Here is a 22,271-nt window from a genome sequence, read left to right as displayed (position 1 = left end):
CAGTTTTTCTAATGTGTGGGTTCTGCCATACTGTGTCTAGATGTTGGATCATTTTCTTAGCACATATGTGTGTTGGGCTATGAGCCATAGTGACCATCACTGTTACATAGGCATTTGGCAACATCCATTTTTTATTCTTTGTCCACCCAGCAACCTTCTATGTCTAACTCTGCTGGACCCTCAGACCATGCTTTTATTTAGTCTGTAGTTGCTTCTGTTTGCATTTACTTAACTGTGGCAATTCCATTTTCTACCATGCATGGTACCTCTTTCAACTTTTCAAAATACATTTTTGTGTGCAAATCAGTGGCAGTTTGTTTCGCAATTCTGTCCGCAAATGCGTTTCCCTTTCCAGCGTTACATGTTACCTTTTTATGCGCTTCCCATTTCATTATTGCTAATCGTTTGGGTAGTACAAGTGCGGACAACAATCTTACTATCAAAGTGCCATGTTGGATCTTAGTTCCATGTGATGTCAGAAAACCCCTTTCAGCCCATAGTCGACCAAAATTGTGTACCACCCCAAATGCGTACTGACTGTCAGTATATATGTTTACATATAGGCTTTCAGAAATTTCACATGCTCTGGTTAACGCTATTATCTCTGCAGCCTGTGCTGAATTGTATGGGATTCTTTTGCTTTCTACAATACTCTTCAGTGTTGTGATGGCATATGCAGCCGTTGATGTGCCATCAGGTAATTTAAAACAAGAACCGTCACAAAACAGTTCTCCATCTGGCTCTTTTTGTGGGGTATCTGTTAGATCAATCCTTCCTTTCGTTTCTTGTTCAGTAACCATTAAACAATCATGGGGGAATTCTTTTTCACCCGCTTTTTCATTGGGAGGAGGCATTAACTCAGCCGGATTCAAAGCGCAACACCTCATAATTTGAATATGCAGTGCAAATAGAACTATTTCATACCTCGTCAGCCTAGCTGATGTGAGGTGTCTGCGTTCTATTTAAAAAACGTCTACTGCGTGGGGCACCATGACGGTTAAAGTGTGACCTAAAACCATACCCTCGGTTTGTTTTACTGACATGGCAGCCGCAGCAACAGCTCGCAAACAGCGCGGCAAAGCACATGAAACATGATCCAGCGTGGAAGAAAAATAACTGCATGGTCTATTTCTCCCTCCTTGTTCCTGGGTCAAAACAGCCAAAGCACAACCATTGTTTTCATGCACAAATAACTTGAAACTCTTGTCATACTTTGGTGTGCCCAAAACTGGAGCTGAACACAATGCAGCTTTGAGCAGGTCAAATGCTTCTTGACATGCCATGCTCCATGGCAAAGGCAGGGCAACATCCTTCTTTGTGACTGCCACTATTGGTTTCACAATCAGGGCGAAATTCGCGATCCAATGCCTACAGTATGAAGCCATGCCAATTAAAGCCCTGACTTCTTTCTGTGCATTTGGAATAGGCATACCAGAGATGCTTTATATCCTTTGTGGTGTCAATCTTCTTCCCTTCTTCGAAAGGAGGTAGCCCAAGTAGGCCACTTCCTTTTGACAATACTGGAATTTTTTTAACAAAGCTTTGTGTCCATGTGCTGCTAAATGTGTCAGTAGTTAAATGTGTCAATAGTGTAACTGTACTTTCTTTACAAATTTCTTCTGTGTCTGCTGCTATCAGTAAATCGTCAATGTACTGTAACAATACACAACCTGTTGGTAGCTCTAGCATGTCTAGTTCTTCTTTTAATGCTCTACTATAAATACTCTGACTTTCAGTATATCCCTACGGAATTTGTGCAAATGTAAATTAACGTCCTCCTAGGGCAAAGGCAAATAAATATCTGCTATCTGGATGTACTGGAATGCTGAAAAAAGAATTTTTCAAATCTATAACACTAAAATGCGATGCAGAAGCTGGAATCATAGTTAAAATTGTAGTCACATCCGGGACTAATGGAAATTGTGGATCAACAACATTATTCAATCCGCGCAAATCAATTATGAAACAATACGGTATGTCGTTACCTCCTTTCTTATAAACCGGAAGAATTGGACTATTGCAAGTGCTACCTGAAATCTCTTCAATTACGTTTCTTTTAATTAAATCTGACACAATGCATTTCAATGCTTTCTCCCCTTCTGCCAAAATGTTATATTGTGGAATACGCGGCAATGTAATTCCTTCTTTCAAAACAATTTTTACTGGCTCTACTTTCAAAAACCAACATCGTTATCATTTACTGCCCATATAAAAGTTGGTACTTTACTCAATTCAGTCAGTAATGGTTTAGATAAAAAAATTGTGATACAGGAGTCTTTTGTGGTGATATTGTCAAATACACCCCATCAGGAGAACAATAAATAACCGCATTCAACTTCTTCAGCAAATTTAAACCCAACAAATTTGCACCAGTATTTTTTGTCAAAAGAAATGGGCAAGACTCTGTGAATGGACCTAGTGTTATAGGAACTGACTGTGACACTGGACTAATTACTGGTGTACCTGAGAACCCTACTGAGACATTATTTTGCCCTGACAGTGGTATTTCTGGACCCTGCTGATGGTCAATTGAACATGCGCACCTGTGTCCACTGGAAAAATGTGTTCCCTGTTCCCAACCTTCATTTCTACGTAGGGCCCTTTCTGGTCTACGGGAATAGATACTGGTTCCAACCCCTGTCTTGGGCTGTCCTAGTAAAACAATACATCATCCGGTGTAAAGTCGCCAGAGTAATATGCATTGGACTGATTATCAAAAACATTTCCATCTCCTGTGCTATTCTGAGGTTGCTGGTTCTGGTTCTGATTGTGATTCCCCTGGTTGTTCTGAAATTGTGGCGCTCTTGGGTTTCTATTCTGTCCTTGTGTTCCCGGGCGACCTCTATTCTGCCTTCTCGGGAAAGTCCCATTCCGATTCTGTATCTGTGGGCACTGTGCTCACCAGTGACCTTCTTGTTTACAATGGGCACATTGATTAATCCCTATTGGACCATCTTGCATGTTGGAGAATTGGGCTCTGGCTTGTGCGTTTCCGCCACCTCTATTATTGTTTGCTACTTGCTGCATTAATACCCTTGTTCTTAAATTTCCTTTGTCCCTTATTTCTTTCTCCTTCTCTGCATTTACTCTGTTCTCGTAATATTGGGCCATGTGTAATACTTCACTCTGTGTTTTCGCTTGCCATGCACTTTCAGATGTCGTTATTAAATTTTGAATTTTCGGTAACAACCCTTGCACGAACTTATCAACAAACCACCTCTTCCCGGGTTCAGTACTCAAATCTTGGCCACTGAAATCTGCAAATACTTCTTCAAATCGATTAAAATAATCTGTCGCAGCTTCATCTTTGCCCTGTAAACAAGCCGTTAATTTATCCCAAACTATTCTTTTCTCGGGTATTAAAATTTTCAATTTCTGTACTATTCATGCTAGTAAGGCCAACATGACCGGCAGCGGTTTTTCTCCAGCTTTTCTCTCGCCATCAATTCTAGTCAAATTCTCCCATGTATCACCCAATATAGTTGCGTCATTTATATTCCTAACCTGTTTCCATATGTCTACAGGAAGAATCACAGGAAACAGTAGATCAGTATCACTCAATGTAAAAACAGAGGAATTCAAGACGGACTCAATTTCCTTATAGAATCCCAACGGATTGTCCCTAAAATCAGGGATTGTCTGCCTGATGTTTACCTCCTGTCTAGAAAAAGGGACATGTACAAACTGCGCTGTGTAATGGGCTTCTATCGTGCTCGCTTCAGTTGTTTCAGTGGCAGCAATCTCTACTTTCGGGACAAATGTTGGGGGCACTTCTCTCATAGGCAATTGCAAACTAGGCGATTCTACATCTGCTCGTTTGCTAAGCAATAAAGCTAAATCGAGAGAAAAAGCAGTCATTACAGTTTCAGGCGAAAATGCTCTTTTGTATATTGTCATTAAATCAGCGGTACAACATGCATTCTTCTTCAAATACTCATCTTGCAAATACTCAACCATGACCTGCAATACCTTTCTCTGCATCTATAGTGTATACTGACTAAATGTATCATGCACTTCTATCGGGGAAATGGTGACATCCGTAATCCATCTAAGCGCCTCTCGCGTACAAATTCTCATCTCTTCAATAACAGGTTTTAACGTCGACAAGAATCATTGCTGAACATATGAAACAAGTTGTTTACCTTTTTTCGTTATTTCTTCATTCAATTGATCAAGCTTGTTTCTAAACACAAATAGCCGGTCTACATGTTCTTGTACCTCTGACGCATTATACCGCAAACGAGAAAAAACATTTGGATCACGCAACTCTTGCGGTGTCAATGTACCAGTTAATTTACTCCATTTTCCCACACGATACTCCGCCATGCATTCTAACAATAACTGCTGTTTGCCAACCCTTCTAAAGTCACACATGGAATTCTGCACGGCTCCCTCATCGCCTTCAATATACGTTTCTGCCCAGGCTTTCAGCTCCCCTTTCCTTTCTTTACTAACCGGATATCGAGTAACTCTAGTACTTCCTTGTGGCGCAGGCCCCTTCTCTGCAGAACTGCCTGCCAAAGCGGCTGCTAATTCACGCTGACGGCAATGGAGGAAATTATGTCACGGGCACAGGGGGAGATGGTGCAGATGGAACAACAGGAGTGGGGGGAGGCAGATAAGGTGGAGAAGCAATAGGATTAGTACTACTTTGAGGACGTTCATTTCTTCGCTCATTCAGGATTTTGTTTATTAGCTCATCTGATGTATGCAAATCTTGTTGTGGATATATTTTTTGTACGCCTAATTGGAAAGCCCTGTCCATTCTTCTAAGATCCTGTGTCTGTTGATGCTCATCAACTTCTAGCACTTTCTCTACATTTGATTTATGTCTGCGCGCATGTTTCTCTCTACTTCTTAAACAGAGATTAGCTTCTTTCCTCCAATCTCTCACTACATCGAATGCCGCTGGGCGTGCCTTCTTGCGTAGCAATACTGATTCTAAGTGTTCTATACGTGTTAATTCAAAACTCCCATCATTAGGCCACTGCAAGTCTTCTACATGTCTGGTCTGCTTATGCCAAATCGCATTAAACATTATTGCCCCTACTCCGTATTTCACAAACATTTCAAATGCTGGCGACCCTGCGGGTGGCGCAACCTGGCCAGTTTCCAAAGATTGTCTACCGCAGTGGAAAAATTCCACTAGGCAGGAAGGCCATTTCCCGGGCATAATTCATCCTTACCCTTTTCTTACCCTGGGCGTTTGATCTTGCAATAGCAACTCTGAATCAATATCAGGGCGTTTAAGAATCGGGGCACGACTCACCTGATCCATCTATTCGTCACTCAGGACGCAATTCGTCCGTATACAGACACAACCAAGAATCGTTCTGACTGTGTATCTGGCTAAATCTTCTTCGTTTCAGGACCCTCGCCTCGATGCTCTCTGGACGCTACTCGTCGATCAGGGACCGGCTGTGTACAGATCTGCAAAGGAGTCTCATCACTTCTACAGGGGCGCCCCAAACACCATTCGATCCCGGCTCGACAGCTTTGTCCTCGATTCGTTTTTGCCTTCTTCAAACTCAACGTATACGATGGAGCAAAAGGGGGAGGATCCCTATTCGGGCGCTATTTTTGCTAGGCCGTAAAGACACCCCGCATATGGAAACTAAGGCACAATCACCATATACTAGTGATACGAGAGGCACAAGGTTCGATTTTCCAAGTAATATGGTTTATTTCAATGTATGCTCAGTTGGCCGACTGGGGTCTAACGTCTCGCAACGTGTGTCACCCAGACCTCGTGAGACACAAGAGAGCGAGCATCGCTCAAGCGGCAACATATATACAAACATGCAATCTTTGAAGACAAATCAAACCGCCCATAATGTATCTTCTAGGGCTAGGGTTCGGTGATTGATAATCATGACACATTTATGACAAGTTTCTTATTCAATCTACTTATACTTATTTTAGCAACAGTTGCAGAGACAGTTCTTTGTTATGGAGAAAATAAAGCACTTGTTCAGCAAGGATATCATGTTCATAAGAGACACATTCCATCAAACATTATCTACCCGTTTCTATTTGTGAACTAGGGGTCAGACTGTTCTGAGGCAGATCCGCGAAAAGAATATAATTCTTGCTTTAACTGCCTAAGCTACAGCTTCGGTAAGACAGGTCGGCACCTGGGCTGCTGATTAAATGCCGTTTCTGCTTGCCTGCAAGGACTTTGTGAGGGAGGAAAACAATGCATTTCTGTACTGTTTGACATTCCTGTCTGGGTTGATCTTTCAACATGCAGTCTGTGGCCTCGCACCATGTAGGAGCTTTCAGAATAAAATACATTTTGCAAAGCATTTGACAGAAAATGAAAAAAAGCAAATGGCGGATATTACACAAAATGGACACCCTCTGGTTATACTGGCGATTCTGTGTTTGCGATGTTTGTCACATGATGCAATTGGTTTCTGCCCAACATAATATACATACTATACATGATTAGGGTTGTTTCTGGACTAACACTATCAGTTCTCTCCGACTCACAGGCTGTGCTGAACTTGTTGGAGTTTCTTGCCTCATGAGTCAAGGAGAGCACCAGGGCGGCAAATGCTTCTCCCCACCCTGGCTATCCGTGCGGGAGGGCCCTGTGTACCGTTGACATCTGTCTCACCACACGCCAGCTGAACTTGTCAGTCTCACGACTCCCTTTTCAGAGGCTTTGTGGGTCTGGGTTGGCAAGGGCAATTCCCTCCTTGTCGCCCCTTCAGGTCTCGCCGCCTTTCTCCTCTGTCTGAACTGCCGTTCTGGAATAACTGCTTCCTCGTGCGTTCGGCCTTGCTCAGGGTGCTCTCGTGCTCAGCCTTTTAGCCCTGTGGGAAAGGGAAAGGGCAGTCCGGTGTGTGTGTAATTATCGGCAATTGCCTGACTCTGCCTGATCCTTGTGTTGGGACATGTCCGGTAAATGGCTATGATGTTAGTCTGTTGTTTCACACAGTGTAAGAAAGTGTTTGTGTTGGAAAGGGGGTGGGGGTAGAGTTTCTAGATACCCTATGGGGTAAGATGGGGGGGGAAGGTGTCATAAGGAAGGGGGTACCACGTCTCACCCTTCGGTGTCCCACTTCCACTCCCCGAAGACCCTGCATCCAGGTGATCCTTCCCCACTGGTCCACCCCAGGAACTGGATCCAATAGCGATGGCCGTGTCCTGGCCACCTGGATGACCGATCTCCGGGACTAGCGAGGGAGACACCTTCAGGTTTCTCATTACCAGTCTATAATGCCTATGCACCCAACCCCTGTTTTTAAATTTACTCTGGTTCCAAGCAGTTGATATGCACCATCACCCTTTTTTACTGTGGGGATGCAAACTATCCTGACCTGAACGCTCCCACGGTAATTCAAGGATAACGGCCAAACTCTTGAAAGTCTGCAAGGAACTGGCCAATCCTGCAGCAGCCTCTTCTGTTACACCCACCCAGGACATTTGCTCGGCCCCGGCTGCACACTTCACCACAGAAACCCAAGACATCCTGTCCACCCTCTCTTCCACACCACAGCATACACCAACACCTGAGCCTCCCTTGGCCCCTCTCCTCTTACCCTCTCTTCTCTCTCGCCCGTCACACCGAATGAGGTCACCAGATAAGTCTGATCTATGAAAGCTTCATCCAAACAGGTAGACCACTGCCCCTCCAAAACCATTAAAGACAACATCGACTCCCTCACCCCAGACTTGGCTGATCTCTGCATTCTCTCCTTTTCCACTGCAGCATTCCCAACTGCCCTGAAGCACTCCCTTGTGCACCCTCTGCTCAAAAAACCCTCTGCCAAACCCTCCGTTCCGGCAAACTACCGCCCTATCTCCATCACTCCTTTCTTGGGCAAACTCCTGGAGAAACTGGCTAGCTCTCAGCTTACCCTCCACACTGAATCTATTGGCTCCTTCCACGACCATCAATCTGGCTTTAGAGCATCCAGAGGCACAGAAACTTCTCTTCTGAACACCTGTGAAGACCTGCTCTCTAATCTTGACACCAACACCCCCTCTATCCTCATTCTCCTTGACCTCTCCTCTGCCTTCGACACGGTTAACCACAACATCCTGATTGCACGTCTTCGTGACACCCTGGGAATCACGGATCAGCCTCTGGCGTGATTAACCTCCTTCCTCTCCGACCGCCCATCCCAGGTGTAAATCAAGAGCCTTTCACTCGACAATCACTTTCTCAACCCGTGGCATTTCCCAGAGATCTAACCTATCCCCCTGGTTCTTCAACATCTATATGGCTGCCCTGGCATGTGCGATTGCCACTTTCACCTCTAACTTCCAGTGCTACGCGGATGACACGCAACTATCTTTCAGGCTACCCCCAGCCGCCGCCGCCTCGCTCATATCTGACTGTCTGCTGTTCAGTCTTGGTGTGCTGCAAACGACCTATGCCTCAATGCCAATAAGACTGAGATGGTTTGCATTGGGACTGCTGTTCCCGCCTTCCCATATTTGGTCTGGCCGGCCGCCTTTGGCCCTGCACCCACACCCACCTGCGAAGCAAGAAACCTTGGGGTCATCTTTGACTCCACTCTCTCCTTCTCCTCTCACATTTCAGACATCTCTAAAAAGTCTAACTATCACCTCAAAGGTACTCTACCTTTTCTCACTTTCCCCCAGAGGCTCACTGTCTCCAGAGCCCTGGTTCTCTCCAGGCTGGACTATTGTATCAGTCTCTTCCTCAACCTCCCTTCTTCTACCCTGCGCCCCTGAAACTCATCTAACACAGAACTGCAAGACTTATCCTTGGCCTCAAGCCCAGGGGCTGCATCCCTCTCGCGTTGAAATCCCTTCACTGCCTCCCCGTGGCTGCAAGGATCAAATTCAAGACCCTTTGTATTGTTCACAAGGCTTTCTGGGGCCTGCGACATACCCACCTGCAACGCTGCCTACCTAAATACTGTCCTTCCCGAGCCCTCTGCTCATCTACCTCCAACCTTCTGCGAGTGAGCAGGTTCTCCAAGCAGAGATTTGGAGGGAGATCCTTATCCTCAGCAGGCGCCTCCCTCTGGAATAGCCTCCCTGCCATCCTTTGTCTTGAGCCGGCTCTCCTTAAATTCCGGAAACTTCTCAAGACTTTCCTCTTCTCCCCTTCCTTCTCTCTCCCTCTACCCTGCTAACCTAGTTCTCTTCTCTTCCCCTCTCTCCCTCATCTTCCTTACAGCTTGCTGACTGGCCGCCGGGTGTACCTCAGAGTCTCACTGGTCCCCAGCACCCCCGCCAGTCCTCTCTCGCACTTACCCCAGGGCTCTACACCCCACCCAATGCACTTGAGAAATTAACTGAAGAGTGGCTCTCTGCACTAACCCCAGTCTGAACCGACCTGGTGCACTTGATTCTCCCCCTCTCTGTTACCGTCTATGCACTTGCACAATCCGTACGGACCACGCCTGAAGATCGTCTGTCTGTTCGCCCTTGAAATTGCTCTGTTAAAACTGCAGAATCGCCGCATGGCCTATTTGCTGTCTCCCAAACTATTACATGTATTTTTCACGCAGAATTTCAAGGGCTCTGAGCGACTGTTGGTTTTTTCCCCATGTTACCGCCCTCCTTGAGTGCTTTGAAACACTTGATTGTGTGTAGGTGCTATATAAATAAACAATACCATACCAACCCACAGTAAGATTCCAGATAATCCCATTTTAGATTTACTCTGCACCCAAGCAATCAACCGACACTAAACAGCTCCTTCCTTGGTACCCCTAAACCCCTTTTTGTGGGAATGCAAGATATCATGGCCCGAAGACTCCATCGTAATTTACTCCCCTGACCTGTCATGGGTTAACCCGGAGAAAGAAACCTATTTTGAATGTATGCTCGATTCAAGTGACAAATTTGCACCATGTACCCCGTCCTGGACACCGCACACCTTTTTACTCTGGGATTTAAAACCTCCTGGGTCCAACCTTATTCCTGCTTGCCTTACCTGCTGCCCAGGATGCAAACGACTGCCCCCCCCTCACCACCACTTTACTTCCTCCTCTCTCCCAGACTCGCACTCTCTGCGCTACTTTGCCTGCAGCCTCTCGGAGGAGGTCCCCGGGATCCCCCGCTTCTCCATAGTGGGGTACATTGATGATATCCCCATCGAGGGCTACAGCAGTGAGAACCGGAGGCTGGAGCCTCAGGCCCCCTGGGTGGAGAAGGCTGTGGATCTGCAGTACTGGGGGAAGTACACAGACCTCGCAGAAGAAGCAGAGCGGGTGATCAGAGCTGAACTCCTCACCATCGGAATCCAACTCAACCAAACCAGAGGTGGGTGAGATCTGAGCTCGAAGGTGAGTGATGATAAATCATGCACAGACGTGGAGGGGGTGTGTGGTAGAGGTACACATGCATAACTATAACATGCACAGACCTGAAGGGGGCATTTAGTGGAACACGCACAGACCAGAGTGTGGGAAGGGTCATAGGTGCGACAGCCACAAGAACACACCAACTCTCCAAGACAGTTCAAGGGTTTTTACTAAAGTGTAATATAAGTGCCAAGGTTCTCACTAAGTCCTCATCTCCTCTGGGTGGACCCTATCCAAGTCCAGGCATCCCTAACCCCCAAAATGATCACCGGACCATTATTGCCTAATAACTGACTGGCTGGTTGGGATGGCCTAAATGCAAACGCCTCATATCTCTGGGACCTTTTAGGTGGATCCTCATCTGGTCCCCCCTCAATCTGAATGTTATCAGGAGGTGGTGCCTTCCACTAACCCACGTCCCCCTGAGACGTCTCTTTACATGCTCTTATACTCCTCACCTGGATCTATCCTTTCTCTCCCTTTCTTCTACTCTCTCTTCTTCCCTCTCGCCTGTCTCCCCCTCTTCTCTTCTCTGATGGTCCTTTGCTTGCTACTACTTTCTCTATCCTCCCTCGCTCTACTACTCTCCCCCTCTCCACCCACACCTAAAACCTTGCACGCTCCTTTAGCAATCCTCCTCCAAACTCCTCTGCACGTCCTTCCTCCGCTTGGTCGGTTCTCCTCTCTTGACGTCACCCAAACTACCCACACTGCCTTGATGTTTGAGACCCCCTCTCCTTGCATTGGTTCTCTCTCCCAGCCTGTTCCCCGGGTTAACCGCTGGCTTCGTTCTCCACAGGGACCTGGTTACAGGTATAGCAAAAAGTACATAACTGGCTTTAACCCTTTCCCTTTCTCTTACGCGGGTCTGCCAGCATTTGATAATGGCGGCCCACTAAAGGCATAGTCAGTTTCCCAGTTCTTGTCCATGATAATGGCGGCCCACTAAAGCCATAGTCAATTTCACAGTTCTTGTCCATGTCGCATGGAGCGTCTGAAATGCTGGATTGTTATGCAGATCGATCCATGGTCCTGAGTTTCACTTTGGCTCTTTCCCAGTTGGGTTGCTCTCTTTAGCCTCTACCGCCAGGACTTCTGGGTATTGTAGGTCAAAGGGAAAAAGAGAAGAATACTGGTGAGCATTGTGCACAATAGTAGGGGGCATGGAAAGTTGGTAGTTAGACAGGCACAGGTACAAAGTACAGAGACTGAATCCTTCCCAACTCGTAAACCCCACCTCTGAGGCAGGACTGGCTCTGGCAAACTCTGGTAGGTCTCCTACTAGGGGGTGGGGAATCCCCAATCCCTGTTAACAGTCTTGGGTCCCTGACACTGCCACACAGGAGAACATGCATACACCGTGGGTTAGTAATGGCAGTCCTGGGTGGCTGTCCAAGGCTTAACCCTCACCCACACTTTATTTCCCACCACCTTTACTCTGGGTCCTTTGATTGATGGCCTTCTCTTCCCCAGGTCTGCACACCATCCAGACGGTGACCGGGTGTACGCTCCTGAATAACGTCACAAAGGGATTTCTGCAGGTCGCCTACGATGGTGAGGACCTCCTCGGCTTCAAGAAGGGCAAGGGAGGGGTGCCTCTGTATGAGAGCAGCCATTACCAGTGGAAGTACCAGCACAGTGCCTTTAGCCAAGATAAGGCTGAATACTTGGAGAAGGAGTGCACCGAGAGTCTGCAGAAACTCCTGAAGAATGACAAGGAAAGACTGCTGAGGAGGGGTAAGGAACTGTGCATGGGCCCCAGGAAGGTGGGGAGCTCTGCATGGAGGGTTGAGAAGCTGTGCATGAGAGACAGGCTAGGTGAGGAGCTCTGCATGGAGGGTTGAGAAGCTGTGCATGAGCTGCACAGGGGAGGTGGGGAGCTGTGCAGGGGCCACAGGAGCCACAGGAAGGTGGGGAGCTATGCACAGGTGGATGGGGAGCTATGCATGGGCCCTACAGACAGGGTGGGGAGCTGTGCATGGATGGGGAGCTATGCATGGGGCCCTACAGACAGGGTGGGGAGCTGTGCATGGATGGGTGGGGAGCTATGCATGGGCCCTACAGACAGGGTGGGAGCTGTGGATGAGTGGGGAGCTATGCATGGGCCCTACAGACAGGGTGGGGAGCTGTGCATGGATGGATGGATGGGTGGCGAGCTATGCATGGGCCTACAGGCAGGGTGGAGAGCTGTGCATGGATGGGTGGGGAGCTATGCATGTGCCCTACAGACTGGATGGGGAGCTGTGCATGGGTGGGGGGGAGCTATGCATGGGCCCTACAGACAGGGTGGGGAGCTATGCATTGTCCCTACAAGCAGGGTGGAGAGCTGTGCATGGGGCATGCAGGGGAGGTGGGACCTGTGCATGGAGGAGTCTGGAGCGGTGAGGAGCTGTGTATGGGACACAGGAAGGTGGGGAGCTCTACATGGATGGGTGGGGAGCTCTGCATGGGCCCTACAGACGAGGTGGGGAGCTCTGCATGGATGGGTGGGGAACAATGCATGGGCCCTACAGATGCGGTGGGGAGCAGTGCATCGGGCATGCAGGAGAGGTGGGACCTGTGCATGGAGTCTGGAGCAGTGAGGAGCTGTGCATGGGACACAGGCTAGGTGAGGAGCTATGCATGGAGGGTTGATGTGCATGGGCTGCACAGGGGAGGTGGGGAGCTGTGCAGGGGCCACAGGAAGGTGGGCAGCTATGCATGCATGGGTGGGTGGGGAGCTATACATGGGCCCTACAGACATGGTGGGGAGCTATGCATGGGTGTGGAGGAGCTATGCATGGGCCCTACAGACAGGGTGGGGCGCTGTGGATGAGTGGGGAGCTATGCATGGGCCCTACAGACAGGGTGGGGAGCTCTGCATGGATGGGTGGGGTGCTATGAATGGGCCCTACAGACAGGGTGGGGAGCTGTGCATGGATGGATGGGTGGGGAGCTATGCATGGGCCTACAGGCAGGGTGGAGAGCTGTGCATGGATGGGTGGGGAGCTATGCATGTGCCCTACAGACTGGATGGGGAGCTCTGCATGGGTGGGGGGGAGCTATGCATGGGCCCTACAGAGAGGGTGGGGAGCTATGCATTGTCCCTACAAGCAGGGTGGAGAGCTGTGCATGGGGCATGCAGGGGAGGTGGGACCTGTGCATGGAGGAGTCTGGAGCGGTGAGGAGCTGTGTATGGGACACAGGAAGGTGGGGAGCTCTGCATGGATGGGTGGGGAGCTCTGCATGGGCCCTACAGACGAGGTGGGGAGCTCTGCATGGATGGGTGGGGAACAATGCATGGGCCCTACAGATGCGGTGGGGAGCAGTGCATCGGGCATGCAGGAGAGGTGGGACCTGTGCATGGAGTCCGGAGCAGTGAGGAGCTGTGCATGGGACACAGGCTAGGTGAGGAGCTATGCATGGAGGGTTGAGAAGCTGTGCATGGGCTGCACAGGGGAGGTGGGGAGCTGTGCAGGGGCCACAGGAAGGTGGGCAGCTATGCATGCATGGGTGGGTGGGGAGCTATACATGGGCCCTACAGACATGGTGGGGAGCTATGCATGGGTGTGGAGGAGCTATGCATGGGCCCTACAGACAGGGTGGGGAGCTGTGGATGAGTGGGGAGCTATGCATGGGCCCTACAGACAGGGTGGGGAGCTGTGCATGGGTGTGGGGGAGCTATGCATGGGCCCTACAGACAGGGTGGGGAGCTGTGGATGAGTGGGGAGCTATGCATGGGCCCTACAGACAGGGTGGGGAGCTGTGCATGGATGGGTGGGGAGCTATGCATGGGCCCTACAGACAGGGTGGGGAGATGTGGATGGGTGGGGAGCTGTGCATGGGGCATGCAGGGGAGGTGGGACCTGTGCATGGAGTCTGGAGCGGTGAGAGCTGTGCATGGAGCGGCAGGGAGCTGTGTATGGGACACAGGTTAGGTGAGGAGCTATGCATGGAGGGTTGAGAAGCTGTGCATGGGCTGCACAGGAGAGGTGGGGAGCTGTGCATGTGGCAGACATCACTAAATTCAATAAAGCTGTGCGTTTGGGCATGCAAACGGGAGAGTAAGGCAACGAATCAGATACCGCCCAAGGGACCACATAGCAGCAAGAACGTAGAAGCCTGTGTAATGGTAGGTGATAAACAGCACAGAGTCCTGCTGCCAACTCTGCTGAGAAAAGTCCTATGGTCCTCTACTCTACCATACAGTCCGTCCTCTAGTAACACTGGTGATACTGCACTCTGCTACACCGCTTTCCCTCTAGTCTGTGGTACTGCACACTGCTACACTGCTTTCCCTCTAGTCTTTGATACTGCACTCTGCTACACTGCTTTCCCTCTAGCTGTGATACTGCATTTTGCTACACTGCTTTCCCTCTAGCTGTGATACTGCATTTTGCTACACTGCTTTCCCTCTAGTCTTTGATACTGCACTCTGCTATGCCGCATCCCCTCTAGTCTGTGCTACTGCATTCTGCTACACTGCACGTTCCCTCTAGTCTGTGGTACTGCATTTTACTACACTGCATGTTCCCTCTAGTCTGTGATACTGCACTCTGCTACACTGCTTTCCCTCTAGTCTGTGGTACTGCACTCTGCTACACTGCTTTCCCTCTAGCTCTGATACTGCATTTTGCTACACTGCACGTTCCCTCTAGTCTGTGGTATTGCACTCTGCTTTCCCTCTGTCTGTGGTATTGCATTTTGCTACACTGCACGTTCCCTCTAGTCTGTGGTACTGCACGCTGCTACACCGCGTTCCATCTAGTCTGTGGTACTGCACTCTGCTACACCGCGTTCCCTCTAGTGTGTGGTACTGCACTCTGCTACACTGCTTTCCCTCTAGCTGTTGATTCTGATGTTGTGAGTTGTTATTTAGTAGATTCCACAGCTCTTAAATTTGTGTTCTTGAATGTTGCGAGCATTTCCACTGCATCCAATTGTAATATGATACATTTTTGAGATTTTAGCTGGTTATGGTATGTTTGTTTGGCTGTTTTCATCTTTTTGATGTTATCATAATTCATCATTCTCTGTAAGAATTTGAGGTTTTTTCGTAGTTTTCTTTTTTTTGGTGATTTCCCTATTGTATGTGTGAGTATGAGTCTTTGTATTTGTTCCTTTCCAGCACACAGTTTGTTTAAACGGTATTAACAGCCACTCATAGTGTAGTTTGTTGTTATCATCCAAATGTGACTCTTTAAATTGGGTTGCTAAACTATTCACCTGGGTCTGAGTTAGCCGTAGTCTCGTCGTTGTACCATGTACTTCTAGAGGAGGGGCCTGATACTTCTTTCTCAGCTGGTGGGATCCCAAACACAAAATGGAAGTTTGGGGTGATCGTGATTCTGCGTTGGAATATTTTCGGTGTTAAGTATCAGGTCTTGTAGCCCAGAGGAGACACAGATATAGTCTATGATGGCTCTAGAATTCCCCCGACTCCAGGTAGGGATTAGTTGATCTTGGTCATCTGTCGAGGTACCAAATTACTTATTGAGGTTTCTGTTTTCCATCTGCGGGCACGCAGGGAAAGAGCATCCTGTTTGAGAGTGCGCCCTTTTACATCAAATAGGTGAATATTAAGGTCACCACACAGAATCATTTCAACACTGGTGTATTTGGCGATGGTTTCGTCAGTGTATGAAAATACACTGTCAATGAATGTTCCACCGTTAATGGCTGGCGGATTCCAGTAGATATTAATAATCGTTAGGAATTTGGAGAGGGCGGACCTCAATTGCTGTTGTTCTGGTAATGCTGTGTCTTCTAAGATTTGTATAATGGAGCCTTGGACCCATTAGTTCAGATTGATCATGGTGATTAATGACCATTTTTTCGATTTTAAGCAGGGTTAGCATACCAGAAGAGGGTCGAACTTGAGATCTCTGAATAGCAGGATTGATGAGGGTTATGTATCCATCACAGCAAGGGGGGTGTGCGTGATCCAAGTTTCCTGTAAGCATATTATATGGAAGTTCTCAAAATCAGGGGTTATTTGATCGTATAAATGCGAATGACCTCTGGTATTCCAGGAACAGAGGGACCAGTACTTGTTAATTACTGTTACTGGTGGTTATGAGTTTGTTGGTTCAACATTATCTTTGGTCCGTCGAATCTCCTCATATAAAATGTTTGGTGTAATTAGTTCTTGGTCTGTTCATGGATTAATCTGAGATGATGGTGCATTTTCCATTTTGCCAATTGCCGAGACTGTTCTTTGATGTGGGCGTCTGGCCCAATCATCCTCATTGTCTCGGGGTTCTTGTTTTGTAAATTGCCCGATATCTGCATCATACAGCAAAAGGTTAGAAGCCTCGTTACATTGAAATCCCAAGCAGTGTAGTATTTGTTTCATAGATAGGATTTGACTCTTTACTTGTTAAGTATGTAGTTCAAACTGTGCTCTGTCTAAAGCATTGTCGTCAACGAATGAGACCACCTTGATATCCTTCGAACATATTGCTTTCAACTGAGGTATTGCGTGGAATTGGTGCAATACATTTGTCCTGTTGAGTATCAACGGGTCATTTCGATGTTAGTAGCGAAACAGATTGATGCAATATTTATCCTTTGGATGCCGTGGATCTATAAATATCGGCAACTTAAGATCGTGGGAAGTCTCTCTCCGAGGGCAACTCAACTCAGCTAGATTACAATTTTGAGTATCGACCATCTGACATGAAGGTACTTTTTTCTTAGGATCTTTGTTGCTTAGTGTTTCCGTCCTTCGATGAGGGGGAACTGTATCACTGACTAATGATATCTCAATTCTTGAATTGCTATTCTCAGCCAAATAAGAGATTCTGTCTGAAACTTTTCACATGAGAGAGATGCCGAAATTGATTGAACCGATAGGTCCATATCATATTGATCTATGATTTTTAGTGATGAGTTGATAAGTCGAAAGACATTACTGTTGGGTCCTCCATATGAGTCGTTACATTTAGTAAATCTTCTAATTTTATAGAATGTTCCTGATTATCTGGTACCGGTGGTGTTAACTGGGGTTGTTTGGAAGGACATTCTTTTGTCTTTGTGTTCAAATTTCCTTGGTTTGAAGCGGTAAGATCTTTTTTAGTGGGTATTTTAGGTTGGTTCTGTTGAGGCATTGATAGGTTCCTGAGGAACACTCTTGATCCTGTCTGTTTATTCTGTTTTCTTTGTTTTCTTCCCTGTGGTCTTATTTGTTTGAGTGCTTGGGTTGTTCTTTGAATGTGTGAAAATGTAAATAGGGTCTACCTGTTTCACATGCTGTTTATTATAAATGTGTTTGGCGCTTGTGGAGGCGACCGGCATAGCACTAGGGTTTACTACTGATTGACTATTATCCTTCCTCATAGAGGTATTGGTTATGGCGCTATCCGTATGTATTTAAGGGATAGATGGGATGATGTCTTTCATGTTCGCTTTTCCAATCTGTGAACGCAGTCGGTTTTGTGATACATCTTTCATCCAGGTCAGGAGGTCAGCGGTCATTTGAGATTTATCTGCACGATCAGACCTAGCCAAGTCGAATAATTTCGCCTGCCACATCCTTGTTTCTTCAGCTTCCATATCAAGCCTTTTCTCAATACTAGAGATAACATTTCTAATATGGATTTGCTTAGTGTGTATCGGAACAAGTAAAGTTGCTTGAGCTTTAATGTTGTCATTGGTGGATTCTTGTAATTTTAAGAAAGGAATCATGGACTGGGATGTAACCGTAATCAACATGTTTTGCAGCTTTGTCATGTTGGTCGGTAAATATTGGTTTTGACATTGACCAGCGTCTTCACATTGGCATCTGTTTTCATTATCTTTGTCTGTTGATAAGGAAGATTTTATTCCTTTTGTTTGCCTCCTTTCACGTAAATATCTTGAAGATGATCGATATTAGGGTTGAGTTGTTGCTGTAGCTTGCCCTGTTGACTCGCAGGTACCTTTTATGTCTGGGTTAGCAGGGAGAGAAACAAATGGGTTCCTTTGAGTCCTTCTATTCACTGGTGTCGAAGTTACTTGATTATCCTTTTTTCTTATATCACATAGGTCTCCAAATACTTCCTTCCTTTTTTCCATGCAGCTCACCAGAGACTCAATTTCTGTGATATCCAGGGATAGTCTGGCTGCTCTGTTTGGTAGGTGCTGGCATCGTAGTGAAAAGTCTTGTATTTTCATTCGTGAGTCACATTGTTGTTGCCATCTCAGTTTGTCCAACCAAGCTTTTTCTTTCTTTGATCTCCAGTGTGGTGATATATTGGACTTTTGTGTTATCGGTTGATTGTGCTGAGTTGGCCAAGAAGGCCAAATTCTGTGGAATTGCAAGATCTGTCTGGCACGTGTTTTCTGTCTTTGCGTTTTCCTCATAAGATTGTTTGAGAAATGTTGTCCTGGAAAGGTGGTTTATAGGAGCAAGTTTTGTCCTGGTGTGTTACTATGCGATCCTGTTCTAGGTCTGGTGGTGTATCGATTTGAGAATTCTTTTCATCTGGAGCCACTGCCTGAGTGGAGGTTTTGTAAGGATGTGGTATTGAACTATCCAATTCTAGGTCTGGGATTGGATACATTTGGAAATTCTTTTCATCTGGAGCCGCTACCCGATCTAGGTTGGTGAGCTCACTGCACTTGGAACGTGGGGAAGGCTCTAGTGGGGTGCACTCTGAGACATCAGTGTTTACATTCTCTTTTATGTCCGCATTCAACTTTTCAGTGTGATTAGCTTTGGGTTGTGCATGATTATGCTGTTCAGGAAGCATTGTTCCTTCTGTTGCAATCACTGGGGGTTCCGGCTTTCATCTTCATTAGGTGTCATTGACTGCTTACTACAACATCTGGTGGTAGGATCTTCAGCCCCCATCTATCGACTTGGCGTAATAAAGGTGGAGACGCTGTGTTGTTGGAGGCTTTTAGGTGCCTCGATTAATCCTACAGCAGGTGGGCAAGCAGGCGCTGTAATTGGTGACTTTATCAGTTCTCTGTCGCTTTGCAAGGTCTCCCGTTCTGTCTCAGTTGTACTGAGAGACGACTTTCCAATGCTTTTCTTGGCTTTATATGTTGGTGTTTGGAGCCGTTTATGCTTATTTCCTGTGGTGTCAGAGTTCCAGATTTTCTCTGTTTGTGGGTAAACCTAGCTTGTTCAATGGTTAATTGCGCTACAAGAGGTGGAGAGGTAATAGGGTTGAGTTCTGTTTTCCCACGCAATCTGGTTCGAGGTCTGGCTGAATTTGCCATCGTCGATCGTTGTTGCAATACCAACAAGCTGTTTCGTGTCACAAGCGGGGCGCTGGTTGTAGTATTCAAGAAAAGGCCCCCGTAGGAAACTGACGCCGGGGATGAGTCTGAGATCGTTGGATAAGTATTGCCCAGCGAGGAGGATTCTGAGCAGAATCAATGGGCTGGGAATTCGTTGTTCATGAGATCAAAGGGGCCAAAACCCCTGCAGTCTCTCGCTTGCGTAATAGTAACAAAAGCCGCGGGACGGCAGAGCTACAGTTGCTATTTTTTTCGCAAAGCACTAAATATTCTACGCATATAGCGTTAGGCAATGTTGTGAAGAGAGGTGCATGTGAGATCAACGGAGCAGCCCCCAGCAGCCTCTTGCACGCAAATGCAGTGTGTATATCCCAATATCAGCAACGCACGTCCCCAGCCCCTATATAAGACCGTGGGGAAAGATCCTCAAAATGTAAGATCGTCATCCCTATAGTCTTGTATTTGATGTGACAACAGAGCAGAGGGCAGCGTTTTACTTCTTTAACCATTATCTTACCCTCCTATGACCCGATTTATCCCTCAAAAGTTCCTCTGAATTTAGGGATTCCACTGTGGCTCCACAATGCTGCTATAATATTGCTCACGTTGAGACACAATGAGCAGCAAACAAACTAGATAAATTAGATATTATTCCGTTCCCCAGCTGCTGTTTACACATTACTGTCCGATATACCTAGCAACTGGCTAGCAACTGGCAATATGCCTGGTGGTCTGAATAGTCTTGTAAAGTCTTGCGACTGAGTTACTCCAAGACCTGCTCCTCGCCGCGCTCGCTGACTCCTTAGAGCAGGTCTGCGGCAGGCTGAACAACGGAGTCAACAGAGCAAAATAGAGCTCAGTGCTCAAGTTCCAAATGCGCGGGTTTCCCCCACAGGCTTTCTCACCTGCGGCGGCAGCAGCTCACCTGCGGCTCTTCTCTCTCCTGGCGCTCTCTGTGATTGACTAGCACCTTCGTGACAACTCATTGCCTCCGCACGTCTGCTGCAGCAGGCAAACAGGCTCAGAGGAAAGCACATTGCACGAACGTGAACGTGTCAAGCCACACCTCGTTCTTCCAAGTCATGAATCACGTGGTATTTTTATTTATTTACATTTTTATTGCACGCCACACGCCCTTGGGCCTCAGAGCGCACACAAAACAAACAAACAAGACGCCAAAGATCAGTGGGCAGGCTAAGCGATTAGGCCGGATAAAGAGAGGTACAGGATGTAACCTGGAATAAGGTTGAACAGATAGTTTTCATCTGCTTCTTGAATAATGGCAAGTTCCCAGACAGGCGTATAAGCCCGGGGGGAGTGCATTCCAAAGAAGGGGAGCCTGAACGTCAAATGATGTACCTCCAAAAAAATGCACCAGCGTGTATCTTGGCTGCTGTCTCCCTGATATGTGTCTTTACCCGATCCTTTGGGTATGTGGGACAGGCGTTGGTATGGCATTTGAATGATAATGTCAGGATCTTGTGCGTGATCCTATGTTGTACAGGCAGTCAGACGTCCTTCGTGCATCGGACATGTGAGTGCATGGAATCCCATGAATAGCCTGCACTGCACTATTCTGTGCAACTTGGAGATCTTGAATGTTTGATCGCGTTGTACCAGCTAGAAGGCTGTTACAATAGTCCAGTCTGGAATTTATAAGCACAGTTGTAAGTAGTGCGCAGTTCTTGATGGTGAGGAATGGGCGGATGTAATTAGCTTGGAGATGGGACCGCAGGAAGATCGAATATAAGAGACATGGAGTCCCATAGTGAGCTTGTCATCAAGAATAACCCCTGGTGTTTTGACTTTCTTGGACACATTGATGATGTTACCCGCAAAGCAGAAATTGGTGTAGGCTGGGGCAGTCTGTTAAGATGAATTTGAAGGGCCACAATCAAGAGCTCGGTCTTGTCACAGTTCAAGGCAAGGGAGTTGTTTGCCATCCATGCTTGGACTGCGTCTTAGATTTTATTTATGGCGGCCAGGTCCTGTTCATACATCCCGCTTAGCTCAAGGACGACTTGGGTGTCATCAGCATAATTCTTGTCCTCTACACCCAGGGCGTCAAATAAGTCAAGCAGGGGTCTGATGTAAATATTGAATAAGGTGGGTGACGCCACATGTTTGAGGAACGGGTACGGAGCTTTCACCACCAACTGCCATCCAGGCACTCCGGGGGCCAAGAAATTATGCCTTCCAGCAAGATGCCTGGTGGGAGCAATGTGCGATCTCCTTGAGCCTTGTCACTAGTAGAGAATGATCCACCAGATCGGAGGCCGTGGAGAGATCGAGAAGCATCAATAGGGCGGGATGACCTCTGTCATCCAAGGTGGATTTAAGGTCGAGTATGGCGGTTTCAGTGCCATGCTGGCGGAAATCCAAGATATGATAATCTTCAATGTGCTTCAGTAGCTGTAGGTACGCTAGTTTGTCCATGATCTTAAAGACAAATAGCACATTGGTAATGGATCGATAATTACTGGTAATGCATGGATCTGCTTTAGCCTTTTTTAATGGGGGGTGCAATCCATGCCTCCTTGAGGGAGGACAGAACCACACCTTCGTCAAATGATGATTTATGAGTTTGTTATCCAAGGGACTAATAGCTCCAGGGAATCTTTAAAGACATCTGCTGGACAACAATCGTCAAGACATGAGGTAGGTTTCAGGTCACGTATGATCTTGAGGACGTGTTCCTCTGAGTAGTGAGAGAAAAGAAGATGGGGAATGTTGTCGGATCCAGGGGGCAAGTCCTGGGAGGTGTTAACTTGA

At 47.2% G+C, this 22,271-nt stretch overlaps 1 protein-coding gene across 3 annotated transcripts in view; it reads left to right on the top strand.

Annotated features, from left to right (window-relative positions):
- LOC138522087 (major histocompatibility complex class I-related gene protein-like) overlaps positions 1–22,271 on the top strand; it is a 301,035-nt gene that overhangs the window by 93,799 nt on the left and 184,965 nt on the right. For all 3 annotated transcript variants that reach the window (XM_069635333.1, XM_069635332.1, XM_069635330.1), the window contains exons 3-4: positions 9,988–10,251; positions 11,766–12,029. In XM_069635333.1, coding sequence (XP_069491434.1) covers positions 9,988–10,251; positions 11,766–12,029 — 528 coding nt within the window. The remainder of the gene's footprint in view (positions 1–9,987; positions 10,252–11,765; positions 12,030–22,271) is intronic.

Source organism: Ambystoma mexicanum, chromosome 13 (assembly GCF_040938575.1).
Source record: "Ambystoma mexicanum isolate Mex_15411 chromosome 13, UKY_AmexF1_1, whole genome shotgun sequence".
NCBI lineage: Eukaryota > Metazoa > Chordata > Amphibia > Caudata > Ambystomatidae > Ambystoma > Ambystoma mexicanum.
Note: the sequence above shows the minus strand (reverse complement) of the source record. Positions and strands in the feature narration are given on the sequence as shown.